This window comes from Chiloscyllium plagiosum, unplaced genomic scaffold (genome assembly GCF_037043375.1).
Source record: "Chiloscyllium plagiosum isolate Xiang-an unplaced genomic scaffold, Cpla_swu_hap1 HiC_scaffold_32, whole genome shotgun sequence".
NCBI lineage: Eukaryota > Metazoa > Chordata > Chondrichthyes > Orectolobiformes > Hemiscylliidae > Chiloscyllium > Chiloscyllium plagiosum.
Window position 1 is genome coordinate 1,639,046 of NW_028270170.1, and position 15,438 is coordinate 1,654,483.

General features: G+C 41.0%; 1 protein-coding gene across 3 annotated transcripts in view; it reads left to right on the forward strand.

Moving 5' to 3' along the window:
- Window positions 1-15,193, forward strand: part of LOC122539702 (zinc finger protein Aiolos-like) — a 228,060-nt gene extending 212,867 nt beyond the window's left edge. For all 3 annotated transcript variants that reach the window (XM_043674701.2, XM_043674703.2, XM_087977701.1), the window contains exon 8: window positions 8,788-15,193. In XM_043674701.2, the coding sequence (XP_043530636.1) occupies window positions 8,788-9,500 (713 nt within the window). In that variant the 3' untranslated portion in view covers window positions 9,501-15,193. The remainder of the gene's footprint in view (window positions 1-8,787) is intronic.
- Window positions 15,194-15,438: the final 245 nt, after the last annotated feature.

Below are 15,438 nucleotides of genomic sequence, written 5' to 3' on the forward strand. Positions count from 1 at the left end.
TTCAGCATTAGATTCCATTTGCTATAGTTCAGGCCAATCTGACCAGCTCATCTATATGGTCATTTAGTCTAAGGATTTTCTTCTCACCAATTTTCATGTCATCTGTGAATTTATTGATCACACCTCCTACAGCCATGTCTTGATCATTAATGTACACAACAAATGGCAAGGCACCTAGCACCAAACTCTATGATACTTGATGTAGGCCTCCAGTCACAAAAACCTTTGACCATCACCACCTGCTTCCTGCCATTAAGCCAATTTTCAATCCAGACTGCCCTGGCCTCTTGACCTCTTAATTAAGCAGTCTGCCAAAAATCTTGTGAAAAGCCTCACTGAAGTTGAAGTACACTACATCAACTGCACGACCTTCATTTACACCCTAATCACTTCCTCAAAAAAATTCAATCAAAATGAGTTAAATATGATCTCCCTCATGATCACTATCCTTGATTAACCCTTGCCTCTCCTTGAATGATTTAATCTATGCTGTTCTTGATCGAAGATGCTTGTTGTGGAGAAAAGTTGCAAAGTTCGTGTTTCTGAAGTGATTTTGATAGGAACAAAATTTACTAAAAATTGTTAATTTAAAGCAGTAGATTCACTATCAGAGAGCAATTACAGTTTATTACATTTAAATCATTTGCAGCAAAGATTCAGTTACTGACAGAGTTTTATCAATTTGTACCAGGAACAACTTTCTGCTCTCAGTTTGTCAAAGGTGCCAGATTGCTCAATACTTTATTGCAAAAGTTGGACAACAGCCCACCAACTTAATAAAAAAGCCTGTCATGCAGCAGTAATATGCTGTCAGTAGCTAAATGAAGAGAGTGTGTATCTTCTGCCTGTCAATGGGAGCAAATCCCATCTTTGAGAGCGGCTGGCTAATCTGATTGCGGAGCTCTAACAATCCCAGCAGTGTTAGAACTTAGTAGTGACTGCTACTGGAACTACAAGGGGGTCCTAGGATGAAGACCACCATGGCCTATTTTATGTGCTGCTCCCCCTGGAAACACACCAGGTGGAGGACTGTAAACTCCAAACACTCATTAAACTTGATGTTATTTCTAAATAATTTTATTGTTTCACAACAGCAATTGAATCTCTTAAAATCCTGGAAGACAGACCATCCTACTCGATAATTTTAATTTTCCAAACATTGACTGATAAAGGTTTGGATGGTGAAGAATTTGTCAAATGTGTTGAAGAAAATTTTCTTTATCAATATGTCGATGCTCCTAATAGAGAAGAAGCAAATCTTGACCTTTATTTTGCCAATAAGGGAGGGCAGGTGACTGAAGTGAAAGTAGGGGAACGCTTCGGGTCTAGTGATCATAATTCTATTTGTTTTTAAATGGTTATGGAAAAGGATAAGCCTTCCATAAAAGTTAAAGTTTTAAATTGGAGTAAGGCAAATTTTAATAGTATGAGACAAGAACTTTCAAAAGTTGATTGGAATAGACTATTCGCAGGTAAAAGGAGGAGGCTTTCAGATGTGTGTTATTGAGAGTTCAGAGGCAGAATGTACATTAGAGTGAAAGGTAAGGCTGATAAGAATAAGGAACAATGGATGAATAAAAGATTTGAGGTTCTAGTCAAGAATAAAAGAGAATCTTCGATATAGACGACCGGTTCAAATGAATTTTCTTAATCAATATAAAGAGTGTAGGGGCACTCTAAAGAAAGCAATGAGATAGCATTGGTAGATAAGGTTAAGGATAATCTAAAGGGATTCTACAAATATACTAAGAGTAAAAGGGTAACTAGAGAGAGGGTAGGGCATCTTAAAAATCAAAAAGATTGGCTTTTTAGATTAGATTACTTTACAGTGTGGAAACAGGCCCTTCGGCCCAACAAGTCTACACCGACCCGCTGAAGCGCAAACCACCCATACCCCTACATTTACCCCTTACCTAACACTATGGACAATTTAGCATGGCCAATTCACCTGACCTGCACATCTTTGGAACTGTGGGAGGAAACCGGAGCACCCGGAGGAAACCCACGCAGACACGGGGAGAATGTGCAAACTCCACACAGTCAGTCGCCTGAGGCGGGAATTGAACCCGGGTCTCTGGCGCTGTGAGGCAGCAGTGCTAACCACTGTGCCACCGTGCCGCCCATGGTGGCACAGTGTTGAACCCCAGGAAATGGGAGAGAAATTAAATGAATATTTCATGTCAATGTTTACTGTGGAGAAAGAAATGGAGGCTAGAGAATTTAGGGAAATATGTATTATTTTAAAAACAGTTCACACTACAGAAGAGGAGGATCTGGAAATGTTAGAGAAGATAAACGTGGAAAAATCTCTGGGACTTTATCTAATGTATCCCAGAATGTTGTGAGATATAAGGGAGAAAATTGTGAGACCCCTTGAAAAAATATTTGCATCATCTGTAAGTACGCGTTGAGGTACCTGATGACTGGAGAATGGCTAATGTTGTACTTTTGTTGTAAGGAGAAATTGGGGAACTATAGACCTGTGAGCCTGACTTTGATTGTGGGTAAATTGTTGAAGGTGATTCTAAAAGTTAGGATTTATAAATATTTAGAGAGGCAATAACTGATTCGGGATAGTCAGCATGGTTTTGTGCTAGGGAAATGTACTGGTGGGCGGCACGGTGGCACAGTGGTTAGCACTGCTGCCTCACAGCGCCAGAGACCCGGGTTCAATTCCCGCCTCAGGCGACTGACTGTGTGGAGTTTGCACGTTCTCCCTGTGTCTGCGTGGGTTTCCTCCGGGTGCTCCGGTTTCCTCCCACAGTCCAAAGATGTGCAGGTCAGGTGAATTGGCCATGCTAAATTGCCCGTAGTGTTAGGTAAGGCGTAAATGTAGGGGTATGGGTGGGTTGCGCTTCGGCGGGGTGGTGTGGACTTGTTGGGCCGAAGGGCCTGTTTCCACACTGTAAGTAATCTAATCTAATCTAAATCGTGTCTCACGAACTTGATTGAGTTTTTTGAGGAAATAACCAAAACGATTGATGAGGGCAGAGCAGTAGACATTGTTGACTTGGACTTCAGTAAAGCCTTTGGCAAAGTGGCAGATGAAGTTCAACTTGGATAAATGCAAGGGATTGCATTTTGGTACAAGAAAGCAAGACAGGATTTATACAATTAACGATAGGGCCTTGGATAGTGTAGTAGAACAGAGACCTAGGGGTTCAAGTGCATAATTCTTTCAAGTTTGCATCACATGTAGACTGGGGTGGAGATGGTGGTGGTGTTAAAAAGGCATTTAGCTTGCTTGCCTTCATTGGTCAAACCTTTGAGTATAGGAGGCACGGTGGCACAGTGGTTAGCACTGCTGCCTCACAGCGCCAGAGACCCGGGTTCAATTCCCGACTCAGGCGACTGACTGTGTGGAGTTTGCACATTCTCCCCGTGTCTGCGTGGGTTTCCTCCGGGTGCTCCGGTTTCCTCCCACAGTCACAAAGATGTGCGGGTTAGGTGAATTGGCCATGCTAAATTGCCCATAGTGTTAGGTTAAAGGGGGTAAATGTAGGGGTATGGGTGGGTTGCGCTTCGGCGGGTCGGTGTGGACTTGTTGGGCCGAAGGGCCTGTTTCCACACTGTAAGTAATCTAATCTAGGAGTTGGGAAGATTGTACAGGTCATTGGTGAGGCCTCTTTTGGAATACTGTATCCAGTTCTGCTCACTCCATTTTAGGAAGGATATTATTAAGCTAGAGAGGATTCAGAAAGTATTTACCAGGATATTGCTGGGTATGGAAGGTTTGATTTATAAAGAAAGGCTGGATAGAATCAGAGTCATAAAGATGTGCAGCATAGAAACAGACCCTTCGGTCCAACTTGTCCATGGCGGTCTAAATTAGTCCAGTTCCATTTGCTAGCATTTGACTCACATCCCTCTAAATCCTTCCTATTCGTACACCAATCCAGATGCCCTTTAAATGTTGTAAATGTATTAACCTCCACTGGGCACATAGGCTGGGACTTTCTTCACTGGAGCATTGGAGGTTGAGAGGTGACCTCATAGACATTTATAAAATCATGGAGGGTATAGATAGGGTTACTGGCAGGTGTCTTTTCCTTAGGATGGGGGATTTCAAGACTAGAGTGAGGAGATAGATTCAAAAAAGACATGGGAGCAAATTCTTTACACTGAGGGTAGTTCGTGTGTGGAATGAACTTCCTCAGGAAGTGGTGGATGCGGGCAGAGTTACACTGTTTAAAAGACATGAAAAATACATGAAAAGGAAAGGCTTGAGCCATGTAGGCCAGGAGCAGGCAGATGGGGCAAGTTTAGTTTGGGATTATGTTCGGCATGGACTGGTTGGACTGTAGCATGTGTTTTGATGCTGTATGACTCTGTCAGTGTGGACCCCAATCAAACATTTATTTGATAATAGAAATGTAGTTTCTCAGTTTGTATTTCAGAATTTCCTAACTGTAGGTAATAATTGAATATCTGCTTGTTTCCACTGAAGCTAAGTATTCCTCTATATGCTTTTGGTTCAGCAGCAGCCAATGTTAAACAACATTGCATTTCAGCAAAAGCTGAGGATTTCATGAAAATTTCAGTTTGAAATACTGGTACATTTCCATTTACACCATGCAGAAGTGGAGCAATGTCATGAAGCATTCATTTTCATGTTGCAGACATTTCTCACTTATGACCTTCATTTTTTCTTGATAAAAATAGCATCAAAGACTACATGGATGTCTCCTGCACATCAGACCCACTCCTACAATGGCTGATTTACAGTCTACATAGGGTCTATGACACTTCCTGCAAGTACTTCCTGTTCCTTAAACATTAATCTATCCCCACCAATATCCCTCACATCAGTTTCTCCATGGAGTTTGTTGTCTCCAAAATAACCTCTTTGCCAGAACCCAGAATAGGGACAGTCATGGCATGAGCATTTGTTTTTCTCAACTTTCTAATCCTCATTACGACCAGATTGTTAAACACTTGCTCCTTAATGGAGGTCAGTTGCTGTTGCAAGGCGACTGTCGGACTGCACTATGATGGAGGGAAAATTTTTTGTTTTTCTTCAGTCTCACTGAGGGTTGTTCATCTCAACCCTATGGTTCCAATATTAATCTGAAGGTGGTATCCAAGCAGAGTATATCTATTACCTGATTCACTCATTCACTGCTTATACATTTCAGCCTGGGATCTTATCTTCCTCCAAGCTTTTTCCCTCTGGTGAGACTGCATTAATCTGAGCCACGGATTATCCCCTGATAATAAGTTCAGAGTCCCACAGTGTGGACCACAGAGGGAGAGACTGGCACTGCCTAGGGTAGTGAACATAACTAGAGACATAAAATGGTATCAAATAATGCTTCAGGCAGGGTAACTTTTGCATCTTTGGTCTATTGGAGTTGGGAAGGAAACTGAAAACTGAAACACAACAATGGTGAAGTAATTGAAAGAAGTATTCAAAATTCTTAAAAGATTTTGATAGACGCAGGTAGTATTAGAGCACCATAGGACTGCTCTCCCATTAGAGAGAGAAAGAGACAACTGCTGGTGAGTTTAACCTGAAGGTCATGATGATATGATAGTCACCAAGAAACCCAACAGAGCGCTCAGAAGAATTTTGTTTTTGCCCAGGGAGCTGTGAGAATGTGCAAGCTGCACCTGCAGGGAGAGACTGAGATGAATAATCATAGATCCAGATATGAAGAAGCTAGACAAGTGAGTGAGAGAGAAGAGAATAGATGGCTACAGCATGGATTTAGATGCAGAAAGATGGAAGGGAGTCATAGGGTATGGGGTGAGCAGGCTGAATGGCCTGTTCTGAGCCATTTATCCTACATAGAACATGAAATAGGAAGAAACAGATGATTAGAAAGTGAAGAAAAATGATAAAAATGAGAGGAACAGAAAGAGAGCACAATCGTATACAATGATCCTATTAGGAATGATGCGTGCACATGACTGGGGAGCCAATGCAGTAAATATGCTAACATTTTTATTCTTGTTACCCTTTTATCAAGTCTGCTTGTACCTTTTGCACATTGGAATAAATAGGAAACCACAATGAATGAATCATATCACATGGTGGAATATATATTGTATCTCTCTTAACTTTGAAGTAGGAATATAGTGCAGAGCCCCGGAGGAGAGGTTCAGTGTCGCCTTTCAGTGCAATGCTGTGGGGTCTATCAGCACTGGTACACGTATTAGCCCGGTACCTGAATCATTCTACTTTTTCACCAAGCTTATTGATTAGAGTTTAAATATTAAATATTTTGAGCATTTTGAAATTAAATCCGGCATTTCTTCATGTTGAATTCAAAAGGAAGTGCTTCAACTGATTTTGATTCACACTGAGTATTGTAGACAAGGCTGATACAGTTTCCCTATCTGGAAACATGATAATACACTCTAGTGGGTTTTTTTTGGGATTCTGCAGAGCCCTTTGTTTTTGGCATGGCTGCACACACATGATAACTTGATGGGGCTTAACTAAGTTGTTGCTGAGCATCTTCAAGGGAATGTGGGCGGCACGGTGGCACAGTGGTTAGCACTGCTGCCTCACAGCGCCAGAGACCCGGGTTCAATTCCTGCCTCAGGCGACTGACTGTGTGGAGTTTGCACGTTCTCCCCGTGTCTGCGTGGGTTTCCTCCGGGTGCTCCGGTTTCCTCCCACAGTCCCAAGATGTACAGGTCAGGTGAATTGGCCATGCTAAATTGCCCATAGTGTTAGGTAGGGGGTAAATGTAGGGGTATGGGTGGGTTGCGCTTCGGCGGGTCGGTGTGGACTTGTTGGGCCGAAGGGCCTGTTTCCACACTGTAAGTAATCTAATCTAATCTACAATATAACAGAGTTGGTGAATGGTTCTATGAGTAGAGTCATTAACAAAAACATTACATAGAATTTATAACACAGAAATAAACTTCCTGTGCTCCACATCTACTTACCCCCAGTCTGTTTCATCCATAACGTCTCCCACATTCCTGACTGAAGAGAGTATGGCAGGGCCTGTCTGTAACTCCAACCTTGAGTATGTATTATGAAGTAGGTTTTGGTATAGAGCAGTTAGCTTTAAACTCGTTCTTTATTAGTGAACAATGCCATCATATTAGAGGGTGCCAGTAGTTAAACATTATTTAAACATTGGTCACTGAAACAGAAAGTTTGAGCTCTAATCAAAGACAGGTGTCTATCAGAGTGAGGCAGCTTTGGAGAAATTGTGCATGAATTGTGTTGTCACCTGCCTCTCATGTGCAGGGTTATCATCATCAGCACAAACAGAATGAGTTCACTGTGTTCCGTACCCACTCCTTCAATTCTTAGCATCAGTCATCAATCTTGCATTTGCAGGTTTGTCTGTCCATGAGCCAGGGATTCATTTTCCATTCAGAATATTCCATATGAACACAAATCCCAGACAAATTGCCTCTTAAGCCATTGTAAACAAAGCCATTGTAAACAAATGAATTAAATATACCCAGGAAAGGCCACCCTGAGCTTGTCAAAGTGTGGCACTTAATTTGATGGTTTTTGCCCCATTGCCTCCATTTAGTCCTGTCTGGGAGTGATTCCACATTTCGGGGAATTTAAGACCATTGTGCAGCCTTGAGTTCCCAACTGGAAGTGCTCACACTAAGATTGCAGGTTGGACCAACACCTGTGACATTGGCCTGGACATTCTGGTGTCTTGCTGCTGTTTCTAGCAAAACTGGGTAAGAGTATAAATATGTTGGGTGCTCAGGCCAGCTCCTTCCTGCCCTCCCCAACTTGTTCCTTCCTCTTAATATGGGGTTGGGGAATTGCTAGATAAAGCTGCTGTCGATACCCTGACTAACCAATAAGTGGCATTTAAAGACCTGAGTCCAGCTCCACTACCTGGCAAGTGGCCAGAGTCTAAAAGCCATTTTTGAAAAGACAGCAGTGAAGCTGGATTCTTCAATCAGGGGTTCCCTGTCCTTGTCACAGCACCTCCCAAGATGTCAATCAACCCCACCCTTCCATTTTGTTCCTCCTCTACCTGCCTTTAAAACCCAGTCTCTCCACTCTTGCCTTCCTCTCCTTAGGCTCTCCAGCCCTGGCCCATCCTACAAGTGTAGCTGCACATTGGAGCACAGAATCACAAAGTTATTCTTTCAAAGTGAGAAGTGAATTGTACTGAAATGTCATGATGAGGATAAGTATATCAAAGAGAATAGACATAGTGACACCTTTCTCGAAAAAATAATGGGATGAACTTAAAGTTATTGTATATTGTGTTAGAGCCATATCCCTTATAAGTGACATTTGGAAAATTCATTCTGTGGGTAGTGTAAATGCAAAACAGGAAATTAACATTATGAAGAAATTTACAAGTGTTTGATTAATGTGATAATCTCCGTTTCATATATCATAGAGCAACTTTAGATAATTTATTTTATTGTTAAGAACTCATTCCCATCTTTAATAAAGCACACTAAATGTCAAAACTATGTATGAGCCCATAGGATCTAAACTGAATTCCATTGTGGGCTGTCCCACACTGACTGAGTTGTGGGACAACTTACAAAATAAATGCTGCAGGGTACACCCTAAGTGTGTAAAGAGTTTCAATGAAGAAGCAGTTGAACATCTCATAGACTCTGGGTAAGTTACTGATCTGCTTCTTCTCACAGTCCCTCATGTTATACTGATCCACATATTAGGTAGCCATTACAGTGAGTGAATCAGCTGCTTTATAACTCTGTGTTATCCATAACAGCCATTAACTCCTGATGACTCTGGAACTTATCACCTGATGTAGAATTTGAGTTGCGATGCCCCTCACAACCCCTAAAGTCTGATTTTCTTTTTATACACAGGTGAGAAGCAGTATTGTCTGGGCTACCCTGATCTGCAGTACAATTCAACCCCATCTTATGACAAGGAGGGTGAAATGATGCAGACCCGTTTCATGGACCAGGCTATCAACAATGCCATCTCCTATCTGGGGGCAGAATCATTGCGGCCCCTTGTCCAGACAGCCCCTGCTCCCACCTCAGAGATGGTGTCTGTCATCAGCAGCCTCTACCCACTGTCTCTCACACGTTCTGATGCCCCGAACGGCCATGTGCGAGAAGCAACCACAGAGAACACTGGTTGCCAATTGAAAACAAAGTCTTCTGAAAGAGGGGTGTCCCCCAGCAACAGTTGCCAGGACTCCACAGACACAGAGAGCAACCACGAGGAGCGACAGAGTCAGGCATACCTGCAGCATCAGATGATTGCACCCCGAGTCAGAAATGGGGTTCCTGCCATCAAAGAGAGCCCAAAACCATTTGACGTCATGAAAACAACAGGGGGGTTGGGCCGCGAGATGTTTAAGGTGATTACTAATGAGGGTGAACAGGTCAGAGTCTTCAAATGTGACCACTGTCGAGTGCTGTACCTGGATTATGTGATGTTCACTATACACATGGGCTGCCATGGTTTTCGTGACCCTTTTGAATGTAACGTGTGTGGATATCGCAGCCAGGACAGATATGAGTTCTCCTCTCATATAGCCAGAGGGGAGCATCGTTACTGCAGAAAATGAGCTATAGAGATGATTCATCCCAGGAGCAAACAGACCAAAAATATTTTAGACCTCATGCTTTGCTTTCATACTTAATGCTGTGTTTCTGTGCCTTTGTGTGTACTCATCTGAAATCTATACACCTGCGATCAGGTAAAGGCCATTTTATTGAGCATTACATTGTAGCAGTAATGAACTCACCAAGTAACATTTAAGCAGCAATGCTGACCATGGAGAGACTATAGGGTATTATCCAGATACAAAGCTGATTGGATCTGAACATTACACAAAATGCCTTCTAAAAGAACAGTGAAGTTAACTAACTAATGCAATTCATATTGTGAGAGTTTCTGGGAAGGAAGAGGCATTAAATTAAGATGCCATCCCATGCTAAGGCATTCTCCTGTGTTAGCATCTGAAGGACAATGAGGTCTCACCATTAAAATTATGAGCAGTTCACTTCTTTGATTCATACGGCCCTTATTCAAGATCTGCCTGTGTCCCTGTAACAGGATGTCATTTGTTCTTTCTTGAAAGTAGTGGTAATTCTGACCTTGGTGGTGTCAAAAACATCTCTACAACACCAGTTGCCTTATAACTCGGTCATCTCTGAGAGGGATTTGTTTTTCATAGCTCAGTAAACCCAATCCCTTGACTTCTACTAAATTGTTACAAATGTGAATACCAGAGATTTCTGATGTTCAGAACTCATTCCTGATGAGAGCTTCTTCCATTGCCATCTCAAACACTTGCTTCAGATCGGAGGAGGATAATCTCAGAACTACCTTTCAAATGATGAGGATCATTGAAATGCTGATTGCAAGAAGAGTCACTCAATTCAGTCCAATGTGGAAGGGAAGGACATTTCTCATCCAGTAACTGGATTGTGCACTGGAGTGAGTTCAGGTATTGTATCCAGTCAATCAAAGGGAGAAGCGTGCATGAAATATCAAACCTCAAATTGATGCTTTGTGAATTGCCTTTCCTGTTAGATTCTTTTTGCATTTGTAAATTGCTTACACCTTTTTAACGCAGCTTTTATATTGTATGAAGTCTGTAGTATTGGAACAGAACAAAACAGTAACGTCACAGGTGCTTGTCACAATCAGGACTTCGTCAAGTTTGATTTGTTCCTTTATTGTTTTGGCTAAACTGCCATTGGAACTGCTCCATGCACTGTGTGTATCCGACATGGACACTCATTACTGCTTTCTTTAACGATATGAGAAAAGCAGTCATGTAGGGAATTTATGTAATAGTATAGTTCAGAATTTTTAGAAGATTTAGGATCTCAACTTCAACAGCCCTCACCAGTATTTTTTCTTTCTGTTCTTAGTGGCCTCATTTTTTTGTGTGTTTCTTTTATGATTTTCAGCATTATAACTTTTATAGATATTGCTTTAAGATACTATGTGTAATATTTGAACAGCATGTGCCTGTATTGCAAGAAAGATAAGAGTCTCAGATCTCAGCATGTACTGACAAAGCACTTTTATTTCCCATTTCTACACAAGTAAATAAGAAATGCAGAAAGTGTTCTGAGTTGCACACAGCGACGGGGTCCAGAATTCACAGTCTAACCAGTGCACATTAACAAACACTCTCAGATAATAATTGTATCTGAGCATTGTCACTCTGCAGCATGCAGTGTAACTAGAGTACCACATGTGTGGGCTGACAAATAGCCCACAGCTTGCATATGAACCCAAGAATTCCTTTTGTTAATGTAAAATTCAGTATAACACTAGGAATGGCCTTATCACTGTTTTGTGGCCTGCTGTTGGGTAATCTAGCATGTATTTACTTTGGATCTATTACTCTTGCACTTGGATTATTTCTGTTTTTGTTTGCTCTTGCCTTATCTAATTAAGTTTTACATAGCTAATCATGCATCTAATTTCAATGCTGCCATTACACAGCCTAAACCCTATTGTCTTCCCAGAGAACCCAAGTCACACTGTGGTGTTTCTGAATCTGACAACTTTTACTGAATTTGCCCAGTAACATTGGTAGTGGGGAGTCTATAAGAATCCTGAAACTGTTAATTTCACCTTCACCAACACACATACAGTAAAATGACTGAGGAAACATGCAACCAAATCCTGTAAATTGTTAAGATTAGCAGCTTTAAATGTGCATTTTGAAAACATATTGCTTTCGTCTGCACTGTTGCTCGTGTAAATTAGACATCCATCTTAGTTTTTTACACAGACCTAAAAGTCTGTGCAATCAGATTGCAGTGATATAGTTTTCCATAAGCCTGTCCTGACTGATACAGTTCATTCATGTGTACATCTCACAAGCAATATTGTGTTTGACAGTTTGTTCTACAACTTCTGTGGTTCACACCCACATACAATATATTGTATCTCCAAATCATTAACCTATTCACTATTGTAGGCATTATCATCTATACAAAAGATCAGTACATCTTTATAACAAAAAAAAACAAAACTCTGAAGCTGCATAGCAGTTCTAGTATCTGAAAAAGGAAAAGTCTAGTTGATTTTTCAAGAGGAATGTTCTATTCAATAGCCTAAATCTAAAATTTAAACTTGGCTTTATTTCAGAGGCTGATGGGCATGCTATGTTTGTTTTATTATTCTGATATTGAAGGATTTTTCAACTTTGAGCATACTCTGTTTTATTTGTGCCACAGTTTGGAATTTCTCTAACAAGAGCTTCATTCCCAAAAGTATTTTTACTGCAGATTCAATCCACTCCATTTTATTAGAAACTGACTGCTTTTTCAATGGGGTGATACTAGATGTAACAGGCAAAAGGGGAGAACAGGTAGACGGCCTTCTGTATGGTCCAGCACTTTGCAGATATTGAGGGCAGCTTCCATTATCAGGGCAGTAACTGATACAGCAGGTTGAGTGATCATTGACCCATGACCGAGCGGGACCCGCGGGAACAGTCTGTGAAAACAGGAAAGCAGATTCACTGTGCTGTCTGAAATAACCAGCTGTTGCTGTATAAACACCCAAAATAAATATACTTCTACTGTGAATGTAAATGTGAAACATTTTTATATTTCCTGCTTCATTAGATTTTACACTAGACTGTTACAGTAAAATTATTTCCAAACAAAGATTTTTTGATTTTATATAGTTTGTTTTTTAAACAAGTTAGCTCTGCTTTGTGTTAAATAATGCAATTCGTCATATTTGGAACCAGTTGTGTACATTTTTAATCGTTCACTTTCATGAGAAATGAATTGATTCTCATGAGTTTTATTTCTCTGAAAATAAAGATTCCAAGCAACAACCTTGGACCCACTGGCAATGGAAGACTGATGAAAACCTTGTTTGTAAAAACACGTGGATTGTGAAGTTAAAAATCACACAACAGGTTATAGTCCCAACAGGTTTAATTGGAAGCACACTAGCTTTCGGAGCGCTGCTCCTTCGTCAGGTGATCCAAATCATGTGGATTGTGGTAATGTTTATCCCATCATTTCTCGTTGAGCTGTTGAGAATGAGCTTGCCCAGAACAAGCAAAATCCCAAGAGGCCAGCACCAAACCTGCTGACCTTGAGTCAACTCCATACTCCAAACAGTTAACACACCTTTACATGTAACCCAGTCCTGACCCCAACTAATAATTTTTTAAAACTCTTTCCAATGCATCCCCTTTAAACATTGCAAATCCAGTAAGTTGCGAGATGCAGGGAACCAGATTTGAACATACCTCACTTGCAGGAGGTTTCTTACACTATCAGAATTTATAACATAGCAGCAAGAAAACTGAGGCAGTGTTCAGTTAGGTGGAATAACATCTATTCCCAAGGTGTGGGATTCCCTATAGCTTGATACTGTCTCAATATTTGTGGATCCAAGGCTTCAAGATGAAATTTCATATTTCCTGCTCGCCGCTCTCCACATCCTGTCCTAATCTGGAATGATGGCCATGAGCAGTGTTAGGGTTAGAATTGTCTGAACTTTGTGACTGAACAGATGGCTCACAGTCTCACCTTTGTAACAAAAATAAGCGTATATATCTCTGTTCGACCGAGCCAGATGGAAAGGATCTGCTTAATATAGGCTAGTAATCTGTAGATTGAGTGTTGTACAGCACTGAAATTTCCAAATAGTCTTTATGTTATGGGGAGACACGACACTGTGATACTATCATTGGATTAGTGATGCAGACACCTGGGAGGAGGGAGCAAAAATTGAAATCCCACCATGATGGCTTGTGGAATTTAAATCAATTAATTTTGTAAAATCTAGAATTGGAAGCTAGTTTCAGTAATCGTGACCTTGAAATGATCATCGATTGTTGTTAAAGCCCATCTGGTTCACTGTTTCAGGGAAAGAAATCTGCCATCCCTAACATTTTTAACATTTCTTGTCATGCAGCAACTATACAAAATGCTAGTGTGGCCACACTTGGAATATAGTATGCAGTTCTGATCGCCCTGTTACAGAAAGGACATGGAAGCATTGGAAAAGGTGCAGAGGAGATTTACCAGGATGTTGCCTGGTCTGGAGGGAAGCTCTTATGAGGAAAGGCTGAGAAACTTGGTTCTGTCCTAATTGGAAAGAAGAAGGCTAAGAGGGGATTTGATAGAGACATACAAGATGATCAGAAGATTAGATAGGGTAGACAGTGAAAGTTTTTTTCCTAGGATGATGACGCCAGCTTGTAAGAGGGGGCATAACTACAAATTGAGGGGTGATAGATTTAAGACAGTTGTCAGAGGCAGGTTCTTTACTCAGAGAGTGGTAAGTTTGTGGAATGTCCTACCTGCCAATGTAGTTAACTCAGCCACATTAGGAGCATTTAAACAATCCTTGGATAAGCACATGGATGATGATGGGATAGTGTAGGGGGATGAGCTGAGAGTAGTTCACAGGTTGGCGCAACACGGAGGGCCGAAGGGCCTGTTCTGCGCTGTATTGTTCTATGTTCTACCTGGTCTGACCCTACATGTGACTCCAAACCCATTGCAATGTGGTTGACTCTTAACTGCTCGCTGAAATAATCTGGACGGCTGATCAGTTCAAGAGCAACTAGGGATGGGTCACAAATACTGCAGCCACATCGAGCAGCACCTACATCGTCTGAAAGGAAGCTCTTCATATTGTGGGCCGCCCACTCCAAAGAGGTGGAGAAGCCTCAGGAAGGCTCTCATGAACCTGAAAGTGGCAAAGTTTCACTTTAATGTCAACTATCAACAGAAGTTTAGTATTTTGGATTGTACTATCATTGTTAACTGTGGCTCAGTGAGAGGCATTATCACCTCTGAATCTGAGTTCATTTTCCCATTCATAGACTTCAGCTTAACAATCAAGGCTGAAACTGATGTGCCGTACTGAGATGTGGTGCCAACTTTCAAAGGAGGCATTAAACCCAGAATCCATCTGCTCAGTTGGACCTAAAAGGTCCCATGGTTCTGTTTTGAAGTGGCCTGCCTAATATTTATCCCTCAAACAATATCAATAAAAAAAACCTGCAAGTTATCTGGTGTTGAACACATTGCTGTTAATGGGATTTTGAAATGCAGAAATTGGTTGCTGCAATGCCTACTCTTCTAAAATAGTTCATTGGCTGTTAAGAACATTGTCACACATTGAGATTGTAAAAGGCAATACAAAAGTTTGTAGTTTGAATCATGTTCATTTGTACTGAAGGATTATGGTAAGGGGTGGGATAGCCTAATATGATTATGAAGTAAAATATCAAATTAAATAAAAACTTTTGAAATACTTGGTGTTATGATGTGTGAATGAATCAGCCACTTGTTTTATTTTCTTTGTAATGAATTTGCCAATGCAATATTCTGAGAAGCTGTGCTGTTAAACTAACAGCTTTTGAATTAACAACCCCACCAATTTTCATGTCATCTGCAAACTTCCTAGTCAGACCACCTGATTTTCATTGAAACCATTTTATAAGTTCAAAACAAAAGAGGTTCCAGCACTGAACCATGTAGAACATCACTGATCACAGA